The sequence below is a fragment of the Halichoeres trimaculatus genome, unplaced genomic scaffold, assembly GCF_033239565.1.
Source record: "Halichoeres trimaculatus isolate MK-OKI-2021-1 unplaced genomic scaffold, fHalTri1.1 fHalTri1_scaffold_23, whole genome shotgun sequence".
Lineage (NCBI taxonomy): Eukaryota > Metazoa > Chordata > Actinopteri > Labriformes > Labridae > Halichoeres > Halichoeres trimaculatus.
The window spans coordinates 11,058,877-11,070,230 of NW_027437201.1; the positions used below are offsets into that span (position 1 = coordinate 11,058,877).

General features: G+C 40.6%; 1 protein-coding gene across 1 annotated transcript; it reads right to left on the bottom strand.

Moving 5' to 3' along the window:
- Positions 1 to 1,799: 1,799 nt before the first annotated feature.
- Positions 1,800 to 10,809, bottom strand: cbx7b (chromobox homolog 7b). Its single transcript, XM_074663256.1, has 6 exons — positions 10,478 to 10,809; positions 9,055 to 9,098; positions 7,103 to 7,168; positions 5,523 to 5,589; positions 5,037 to 5,376; positions 1,800 to 3,984 (listed from the first exon to the last, which is right to left on the bottom strand). The coding sequence occupies exons 1-6, from the start codon at positions 10,544 to 10,546 to the stop codon at positions 3,776 to 3,778; spliced, it is 795 nt and encodes a 264-aa protein (XP_074519357.1). The 5' UTR covers positions 10,547 to 10,809; the 3' UTR covers positions 1,800 to 3,775.
- Between the last annotated feature and the right edge of the window lie 545 nt (positions 10,810 to 11,354).

Here is an 11,354-nt window from a genome sequence, read left to right on the forward strand (position 1 = left end):
TCAGTTGTTGCCCAAGGGTATGTCCGTGGAATTGAACTTGAAATCTCCACGCTCACACACTTAAGCCCCGTTTACACCAAGTGGTTCAATTCAGTTTCTTCTGGGTACGGTACATTTTTTCCCCAGATTACTGCCCAGTACCGTCCCACTTTTTGCCACCCTTCTGTTGGGGTGCCAGACATACTGATGCACCCTGTATCCAAACTATTCTCATCTGAACCGGACTCCATGGTGAAAATGGGGCTTGTCATCACTAAGTCCATCAGGGCTTAGGGCTGTCCCACTGACAAACTGTACAGTGTGTGAGGGCTCTTGCATTGACTCTGTGAGCGTTTTATACACACTTTGTGTAAGTGGGCATATTTGCAGACTTAGCATAAGGGAATAGCAAAAAATACAGGATTTGCAGGGGAAGCCCACAAACATGGCAGAGTAAACAAACAGGTAACACAAATTTGAAAAAAAAAAAAAAAAGACTGTAAAGAAGAATCCCAGAAATTGCGACCAATGATGCTTTGGAAAATTAAAGGTAGAGTCTGTAGGATTTTCCTAAAAAAATAGAATTTCAACTTTTACAGGCATGGTCCTTCTCAGTCGTCTCCTACGGGCCTCTTTGCATGTGGGAAAAGTAAGTGTGGTCACATTAGCTAATCACAGAGTGATAGTGGACGTAGCATGGAAGAAGAAAGACACAACCAAATTGAAACGAAAAGCTCGACTTTCACTTGCTGACACTTGACACGTGGAGAGCAGCACGGTTCGTAGGTTGTGTTTCGTAAATTCCAGCAGACCCTACCTTTAAGACGCACATTTTTTGTAAGTCAATCAGCAGCTGAACAAAGATGATACTAAACATGAGCAACATTTATTCCATTGTAACAATAAAAATGTTCTATACACAATGAAACTTGATTGGCTGGAGCAGGTTTACATCACGATAAAGTGCAGTCGTTAACTCAGTGGAGGACGAAAGCAGCACAAGCAACCACACACGCCACAGACATGTCAAGGTGCTTGTTTTACATACGTACGTTCAAATATGGCATCAGCTTAGTGGTTATCACAAACTGTATAAAAACTATTCTGTTCAGTCATCAGCATGACGAATGCAACAGATCACTGAAAGAATAAATATACATTCAGGTTAATGTAGAAAAATAAGGACTTTAAAAATACAGCTTCCTCCTGCACTCTCCTCAGACTTTCTTCTTAAGTGTCCGTTGAGTTTGAGTCTTCGTAGAATCAGGGGAAGTTCATGCCTTTTGGCAAACCATGTTATGTGTGTGTGTGTGTGTGTGGAGGACAGAGGGAGCCCTGCAGACAAAACAACAAAAACATGCAACATCAGGCACTTCCGTTCCCTGCAGCTCCGCTGTCACACGCGAACAGTTTAGAGATCACGAGACGCTGACCCATCATCCATCAGTCTGGGATAAACATCTTGCTGACCAATGGGATGCCTCTGTGGGAGATTCCACAGACGTGACACATCACATCAGCTCCTGTGTTCTCCGGGCAGGAAGCCAGCAGGGTTAGACCGACAGACGGGGTGGAGGGTTGGGCATTTTAGTTTTTTGGATTCTTCTTACTTCATGCCAGGCAATTAATCCACACCCTACGCTTCACTTTGGACTCTAAGCTGGGACTTTGACCCTCTTTGACCAAATGGCACAGTTCAACCTTTTTCAACATCTGTACTTCTTACACCTGGCTTCATTTTTGGTTTGACTGTACAACATGTTTAATGGATGCATCCACAAATCTCTGTTCTGTTTTCAGTACATTACTAAGTCATAACGTTTGTGTGTGTGTGTGTGTGTGTGTGTGTGTGTGTGTGTGTGTGTGTGTGTGTGTGTGTGTGTGTGTGTGTGTGTGTGTGTGTGTGTGTGTGTGAGTGTGTGTTGTATATTTTGAGATAAAGAGCTCGATGGAGGCAGAAAACTACACTGTGTGTCCTGGGAGGAGAAAAGGCATGCAGGCGGATCAAATCTTCACTCTGAGAATTTTTGAAACGCATATGAGACTAAGCCACATGTTGCTCAGTAGTAACAGTCTATGTGTTCACAGGTTACAGGTTACAGGTACAGCACTGCGTTAGTATGGGACCAACAGCTACACCCACCTCACTGCTCAGAGTACGTGTTAGAGAGGAGGTCAGTACTGAACGTTTAGCCTACAGTTGAAGAGAGACGGACGTGGTGGACTGGTTTACATGCACAGAGAATCCTTGACTGAACACTTTCAGAATGTTGATGCCAAGAAAACATGAATTTAAAAAAATGAAGTATTCTGTAGCACTGGATGGTTCTGGTAGATGTAGTTTCTCTTATAAAAGCTTTGAACAATATACAGACATAAATATTTGAGTGCAGAAACCCTTATCTGTTTAAAGCTAACCTGCAGTTAGAGTTTTTCACCACTAGTAGTGCTATGGAGCAGGAAGCCAATCCCAGAAACTTAAACTGAGTGGGCTTCCATGCATTATTTGTATATTTCTAACTAGCGTTGCAAAAGGATGTAAATTATAGGAAAGTTTCCTGAAGTTTTCCATGGGAATTTTAGCTCAGGATTATTGAAAATTTTCAGGAAAATTTCTGGGTACTTTTTTGCACTTTCAACTTGAATGAGGTTTTTAAAAAATGATCTCAGTTGGAAGAACATGATTGTATGCAAATCTGACCAAGTGCATCTGATCATCATCATTTACTGCCTCAAGAACTTACGTCATTTCCATTGAGACCACATTTCTGGATTTGGGGTCTAGAAGACCTGTCAAGGTAAGTTTTGCTGCTAGTACTGATGGTATACCTTTAATTTATGTTATGGACACAATACAATTGAACTCACAAATGCTAAATAAAATGTGTGTAAGTTATAGAGGCTAGCTATAACAAATGTTTATGCCTTTATTCATGACAGTTAGCCTCAGTTAGGAAATATTCCTAAAAATGTATTTATAATATCATTCAAAAATCTTGCGTTAGACATGTTTATACATTTATGCGTGTTTATGACCAGGTTAATATAAATTCCCCCAATTTCCTGTTAAATTCTGAAAATTCCTGTTTATTCCCATTAAATTCCAGAAATTCCCATGAAAATGTTCCAACTTTGAAAATCTCTAGATCTTTGCAACCCTATTTCTGAGCATTTTAGTGTTTATTCATGATCTCTGAACATGTGTTGTTACAGAGAAACATTTCAAAAGTTGCTTAATCAAAGTTACTTTAAGAAATAATACTGCTTATGAAGTTTCAGACTCATAAAGAAAGAAAATAATGCTTTAAAACCTCCATGTACCTCAACCCCGTCACTACATTTTCTACCTTATGATGATTTGTTGAAACAGGTAAAAAATGCTAACAGTGGCCTTTAGCTAGAATAGTGCGTTAGTTACTAGTTTTCAGTCAGAGTGATGGTCTGGATTGTAGTGTGGTCTGTTTTTTTGTATTCCAGTGTCAATGATTTCAGAACTATCCTTGTTTGAATCAGTTTAGTGTGACTTAGTTTTTGAAGTTATTTAGCGATTGTACTACCCTGTATAGTAACACTTAGTAACAGCTATCTAAAGCTCTCTACGACAGCTCTGTCTGGTTATTTCAGACAGGAACACATCTTCACCTGGAGTTGTACCGCAGTGACTCTGTGCATGTAAACATACCACTGACCAGGCTGAAAGTAGCTGCTAAGAGTTGGTGCAGAGGCCTCAGGAAGGGAACCCAGACCCCTGCCCTGAACAGCTCTTCCCGAACCAAACTGCAGCCTCCTCATCATGTCAGACCTCCAGACCCAAGTCTCTGAAGAAGCCTTTGGCCACCCTCGACTCTCTGAAAGTCACTGTGAGGGAGTTGAGTGTGACGTCTGTGACTGTCACCTCCCCAGCGCCAATGATTGGTCTCCAGATGTCGTCACTGTCCGGCTTTTCTGATGCAGTGACGTCACTTGGTCTGATAGTGGGGCTCCACTCGTTTGTCCTCTTTAATCCTGTGAGTGAGAGATGAAGACAGAGGAGGAAGAGGAGAGGATTGATCCTGTTTCATTCTGAATGTTGAAAAACTGATGACATATTTCTTTACCTCATGCATCAAGACATCCTCAGTATGAGCTGAGGTTTTTTCATTTGCAGCACAAATACAGTCGGTGTCTCTTTAAGGAGCCTTTTATATCCTTTATATTTGTACAAAATAAAATTAAGGTAACTTTATGTTAATATTTTTATTCTAAGTTAATATTTTGCTGTTTTTTCAATTTGTAAGGAGTCTTAGCTCAGGCCCAGGCTCATAATATATATACTTTTTTTTTAAATTCAAAATTTGAGATGAATGAGTGTCTTTATATTATTTTATAATTTCATAACAAAAGTTGCCTCAGGAAACTTTATAAAAGCAGCATGTTCAGACTGCACTGTGTAATGTTTTTAGAGAGACCCAATATGAACATACAATGAGCTGGGAAACAGTGGCAAGAAAACAAAAAAATAAAAATAAAGAGGGGCTAAAGAGGGGGTTTCCAGCTCAAAAAACAAACATTTTTTGGTGTTTGCCCCTTCCTTCTGATTAGCCGTTCCTCTTTAGGTCTGTTGGCGACAGAGCTATAGGCAGACTTGGTGTTTGAGGCCCGCCTTTTGAAAATGCAAGGAACCAGTCATTTTTTTTTGTGATGACCTCATCTTGTGCTATATTTTAGAACATACTGCTTTTGAATAGTTCACAGACAGTGGATTTCTACAACATATGAAGATGTAGTGCTTTGAAAATCTGCACATTTAGTTTGGACACGTAGCAATGATACTTCATATCCATGTTTAAAACATAGGACGGCTTAATACCTCCTCTTTAACACAGGCAGACTTTTAGAGTTTAACAAGTGCACTGATTCCCTCTGCAGTTCTTGATGGGGGAAGTTAAATGGTCTTGGTTGCATTCCCATTCAAGCAGGCTGTGTGCCTGACTGAGCCCAATACAATTACAACATATCACGTAAACTGCGTAGTGATGGTGATTAGAGTCAACTAGCTGACCAACTGACACACTTACTGTTTAAAATGCCTGTCTCCTCTCCTCTTGCCTCCTCCTTCTCCTTCTCCTCTTCCTCTCTGTCCTCTTCATCTTCTACATTATCCTCCTCCTCTTCTCCTTCCTCCTCCCAGTCCTCTTGTGTAGGACTGGGGGGGTTCGAGTCAAGGCATGTAAAGTGTGGCCTCCTGGACTGACTTTTTAGATGTTCCTGTTGTGTTTGTGGGTCCTTCCTACAGGCATCATACGAATGACCCTCATCCTCTGAGATCAGAGAGCGTGTCAGGGAGAGACGGACCCGAGGAGGAGGAGTCTCTGGAGTCTTGTGGGCACTGCGGAGATCCATGGTGTAGACCGTGTTCTGAATGAAGCCACAGAGAGAATATGGTAACATTGGATCTAGAGGATTCAATAACACTCAGTGTAGAAAGTGGCTGTAAAGTGGGCGACCCAGGTAAGTTTTCTACTAAAGGTCAATGAACTGATCCATCTCTTCTCCATCTTTACCTGCAGGAGGACCCTTTTGGTTTTGGATCCTTTCCTCCTGTGGCCCAGAGCTCTGTCTCTCTGCTCTCTGGAATCCAAACACACAGTGAGAAACATGCTGATTGCAAAACGTTTTTGTTTTTGTCTTCATTCAGACCATTTTGAGAGGCTTTTTGGCTGTCAAGCAATTTTCCAGCTGGATGTTTCCTTGGATATCACTTTTCACATGACAACAAAATAAGCACTACTAGCTTACAATATCTGTATCTCAATGGCAACATAATGGTAGCATCAGGGGACAGTGTGTAACCAGTTTGACACTGTTTTGTTTTCTTAAGTGCACAAAGGATAAACATGAACACAAGTAACACAACACATATTGATGCACAGTCAAACTGATGTAATACTGGAATCAGCTGATAAAGGTTTGGTAAGTTACTCATTAAAATCTACAGTCAAATCTAAATTGACACATATTGATAACTTACCTACGCCAGCTATCGGCATCAGCATGTCAGCTGTGTGTGAGCATTCTGAAGGATCATTAACAGAAAAAGTAAAATAGCTCTTTGGACAGCTTGTAAAGCCATGGGGATACAGGGCACTGCTTCTAGTTATTCAACAATACTCTGAAAAATAGCAAGGACTGGATTTCTGGATTTCTAATTAATCAGGAGTATGACCCTCTGTGCTAAAGGGAGTATCAAAGGAATGACATCTTTAAAACTTGGCGGTAGGATCTGAAGGATTGCCTCCTATAGGCCTCTATACATTTGTCAGTGTCTGCCTCAAACCCTCTCCTCTGCCTGTATATTGATGTTTTGGTTGTGTTGGGACGTTTCTGGGCGGAGTGTAAGCGTGGTGACCTCAGCCAATCACAGCATGCCCAGAGCACAAGTGACTTCAAATGTTGATGATAGTGAGTGGAAAAAGCTATACTGAGCGGCTATGGTAGTGGACATAGCTCAGAGGAAGAAAGACACAACCACATTAAAATGAAAAGCCAAACAGATAAAGCTTTTTCCTGAATGATGGTGAAGCTTGGCTCCACTTTCACTTGCTTTCAGGCACTTGGAAAGCAGCACGGGACGAGGAGCGACGTGAGTTGGCTTTCTGCTAGAATAGAAATGTATTTGTCACTGCAACAAGTACAACACTTTGCAAAGTTTTTGAAATTGCCGAGCAGGTATGTATCAAATACCCATCATTAGCTTGTGCTAACATGCCAAGTCAGGTGCATGACTCTCAAGTCTCGCCCACGTAGAAACGTGATGCTACAGGTGGTTGCTGGGCTAGTGAGTATGTCCACATAGTCACTGTCAGAGGCTGAGGGTATGAGCTGTCACTGAGCCAAGGAGGAGGAGCCCAGTTTGAGTGTTGTGTTTACTTATAGTAAAACAAAAAATCTCGCGCAGTCTACCTTTAAGGTTTGTAGTAAACAACCAAGTATGTTTTCTTGATTTATTTATTGTGATGCGCTACAATCCAGGAAACATGCTAAAGCTTGAGAACAGTGGTGGATATGGATCTTGGTCTGCTGAGTTATAATCTCTGTGAAAATCAAAACATCTTATCATTCGCGTTTTTACTGAGTGTCTTACTTTTCTTCAAAGGCCTGCACCAAGCGCTGGTCCAAGATGTGCTCCTCTGGTTCCCATGTGCTGTACCTGCAAGATGTACAACACTGTTGATGAGCGCCTCCTTTACATTTTTTGAATCCTTCTTTCTTTCATTCATTACAGCCTATCACAGGGCTTACACACAGGGACAGACATAGATTATACTAGACACTATTATGGCGTGGAGCCTGCAATCTAGTTCAGGCAGACAACTTCAGCTGCACTGCTATGCACACATCACGTGTCCCATGCGTCATAACCACCTTCCAATCACATCCTCCGCCTCTCAGTTTGGTAGTCTACTTAAACTGGAAATGTCCCATTTCTCCCTTTGCCTTCCTTTCAATGCCTTTGCTGTCCTGCATTTGTATTGCAGCGGTTCTTTCGTCCCCACCGCCAGGGGCGTACCTACAATTAGGCAAACACAGGCAGTTGTCTGGGGCCCCAAGATTCCCAGGGGCCCCCAAAGCATCTCTTAAAAACTGGTTTATGAAGTTCTCCTCAATTGAAAGCATTTATTTTTTCTGAATCTTACTTCACATGCTTCAAAAAACATCAAAAGGCTTAATCTTTAATGATGGTTTTGGGTACTCCCCCTCCCTCCTTATTCAATGGGCTATTCCATGTTACAACACATCTGAAAATTTGATTCAGGAAGAAAGTGGTAAAAAACACTTTTTTTCCCATTTTTTTTCTTATTTTCAACCAAGTCGGAGATAAAAACAATGTTGCTCTGAGATCTGAGATAAACATATAAGACTTTTAGGATTTTAAGGTCTTTATCTAGCCCAGGAAACAGGATAATTTTCTGAAAATCTAGCTTTTTGAGTTGGTGATAAACACTATTGTACAAAATCTCTTTTTTGGATACATAACTCACTGGACAAGGGGTCAAATAAAAATATATTAACTTTAAATTAATAGTACCAAAAAGTATGGTAACTGTAAATCACACCTCTTTCAGTAGATTTTTTTTCCAGTTTTATGTTGTGCTTGATATTTACACATTTTTTCTTTACTAAATTATTTTTTTCAATATTTACCTGTTGTAATGTTTTTCACTTCATACTTTCTTGTTTGTTACTATTACTCTATAAATTTCACACTGTGAGACAAATAAGCTGTCAATCGACCATAAAAAATTTCAAATCCAGGACAAAGTGGACTAAACTAACTATGGATTCACTTTTTTCAAAATCAAATTAAAGTACAGAACTTGAGGAAATGCATTTAGTTGCGTTAAGTTATCATGTACAAGATTAGCACTGTCTCATGCCTTGATTCTTGGTAAGAGACAGTGAGACCCAGGGAAGGCCAGTCTAGCTCTGAGGAAGATGAGTTACAAGGACATGGAAGGCCCCCATTGACTGGGTTTGCCTTGGGCCCCCAAACGACTTAATACGCCCGTGCCCACCGCCACCCCAGCAACCACCTCTCAAGCTCTGGGAGGTGTTGTGTTCAGTTTGTTTCGCTCATCACTCCTCGGTGTCTACGTAAACCTACCTGCAAGGAGTAATAAGGCTGGAGCCTGGGTGCCAAACATTTAAAATGTGTTTGCAGCGAATAAACAATTAAAATGTAAGTTGTTTGACTGAACTGTCGTTCTGGCGCATGAATCTGAGGTATGACATCCAGAACCTATAACCAATGAAATCCTGCTTATATGGGTTATTTAGCTTTTTTCTTAATTGTACTTTTTTATTTTTTTTAATCCTGTCAATAGTTCATCCGTGTGCTTCCTTTTGTATTTTAAAATCTAAAGGGCAAGAAATTCGCACATCTATCAGAAAATCTTAGCTTTAATACTTAAGCTGCAGTATACTGTGAGCTGTGAAATGTACTGTACATGTCAGTGTGAATATAATGCATACTTGCTCATGTTATATAAACCATCCAACCATCCATCATTATTGTTATTACATTAACATACTTACTTTGGAGGCCATCCTTTCCACTTCAGCAGATACTCCACATTACCCTGCAGAGACATTAGATCCAAGACAAGTATCAGTCTACAAGTTAACATCATCAAAAAGATCCTGTTCTCTTCCAGTCGTACTCATAAGACAAATTCAACACTGATTTGGTCGTACAAGAAATGAAATCGGATGATGCATTTTTGTTATGGGTTGCTGTTTTGTTGTTTTGTTTTTCTTCTTTTGCATGAAAATAGTCATAAGTGTGATAATAATTAAAAATTGTACCACACGTTTTCCATGTACCAGCCAAGCCACTCAGTTAGTCATCCTCAGTGACATCATCATCCACTAACAACTTCCAGCTCTTGCAAGTATTCTCAGAGGGTGAAGTCATCACTTTTCCCGGCTGCATGTTAGTCACCCACTTCCTCATGTATAACAAAAAGACCAGTGCTGTACTGTACATTAGGCGCGCCTCTTAAGGTATAGAATTCAAGTGCTTAAACCTACAGCTGGTTGCCAGTGGGCAATATTCACGATGCGTTGCTGTTGTCAGACTCTAGACAATAATCTCTACTTAACACCTCCTGTTATACAATGAGAATGTGAAGAAAAGTTTTCGTGTGGTCATCCAGCTCAGACGTCAATTTCGGGGTACACCACAAATGTAAACATCGGCATGGCTTACTGTTCAACATCAATCTACCTTCATTTTCAAGCCTTATTTGTGTTGCAGAACACTTATGTGGAATACCACGGCAGGTCTCTATCAAAACCATCAGTTTTTAAAGAAAAGTTGCATCAAATTTGCAATGTCTTTCAAATTCTCATGTTGACATCTTCTGCGAGCATCACGTGCCATATAATAAACGTGTTCTGCAGACAAATGTTTTTTTTTCTCTAAGTTCCAAGTTATCAAACCATTATTATTATTTTCTATTTTCTATTAGCCTATACATACATTCCGTATATGTATCTGCTTTTCCCTTTGCGTTTAAACCACATAACATTGTTATTGTAGTAAACGGGGAGGATTCAGAAGCGGCTCGCGCACTCCAGGGTCTCCATCATTTCTATCTACGCAACTCAACTTTCCACACCTCATGCTAACATCAACTTAAACCCGAGCATCAAAACAGGCCCGAATTCAATGTGTTTAGTTTAATTCATCATCATATTTTTCCTGCTATTTCGTCAAACACCTGACATGCTTAACTGCAGTGCAATGACAACACTCTCCAGGTTACATTAAAGGGACACTCTCCCCTAACCCGCCCCCTTTCACAGCCTGCAATTAGATAACCAGATTAGCCACTCTATTCAGTGCATTTATCTTTCACGCTTTCAGTCCACGCTCCCAAACGTGCAACTCATTAAATGCTGCTAATGTTACGCAGGCAAGCGGACAGCTATGTATTGTTAAAAAATAGTACAGTACCCTTTTAACTCTCTTCTTGAGGATCGATTCCACAGCGAACACTTGCTCTCCAATCGCTGACAGCTCCATCTCTGTGCGCGCGACCGCCCGCTGGCTTTTAACTGTCAAAGTAACGTCTGTATCCTCCGCAAACTAAGCTAACGTCAACAACCACGGTGTGTCTGTCCGTCCACTGCCGTCCTCTCCTTCAGCTGTCCAGTTTTTTTATACAGTTTAGGGACCTTTTGATACGGCGCGACTTCCTTGTGATGTATCTTTGCGAGCGTCCAGTGACTTTACAAAATCTGCGACACATCTGCACACCGCTTCGCGCGCGCCCGCTCCCGAATGCGCGCTCCCTATACAATGAGTCCGCGCGCGCCACAAGCTGCCTCATCATCCCGATCCTTCACACGGTGTATGGAAAACAAAAAAAAGGGAACTGATTTTTTTTTCTTCTTTTTCTAAAATAATGCTAAGATTTTAAAACGACGCCACATTACGAGTTATAGGTTAGTCTACATTTTATCGAAATACAAAAAGCCTGAGTTCTAGTTCAGCAGAAAAGTACCAACATGTAGACTGAAAGGCTTCAGAAAAGTGTTTTAAAAACATTAAAAAGGATAAGAGATATTATTTACAAAATTATACACGACAAATATAGAACATTCTGGAGTAAAGTCGGCAGAATTTTTGAAAGCAGGGGGCTTAAAAAGTCCTGTTTGTAAGGTCTAAATAGCAAAAAGTGTTCGAAGCCAACAACTTAATTTACAATGAACTGTACATCAAAAGATCAAAAACAAGCAATATGATTTCTAAAAGAGAATGGTTACTGAATGAATCCACGCCGTAACTGGTACATAAGGTGCCATTTTAAGCATTTTATTTGTATGCAAAA

Coding starts and splice junctions, on each gene's coding strand:
- cbx7b (XM_074663256.1), bottom strand. CDS start 10,546: ATGGAGCTGTCAGCGATTGGAGAGCAAGTGTTCGCTGTGGAATCGATC. Junction 5,377..5,522: donor CCAAAAGGGTCCTCCTGCAG/GTAAAGATGGAG, acceptor GGCTTCATTCAG/AACACGGTCTACACCATGGA. Junction 3,985..5,036: donor GGAGACAGGCATTTTAAACA/GTAAGTGTGTCA, acceptor TCTCACTCACAG/GATTAAAGAGGACAAACGAG.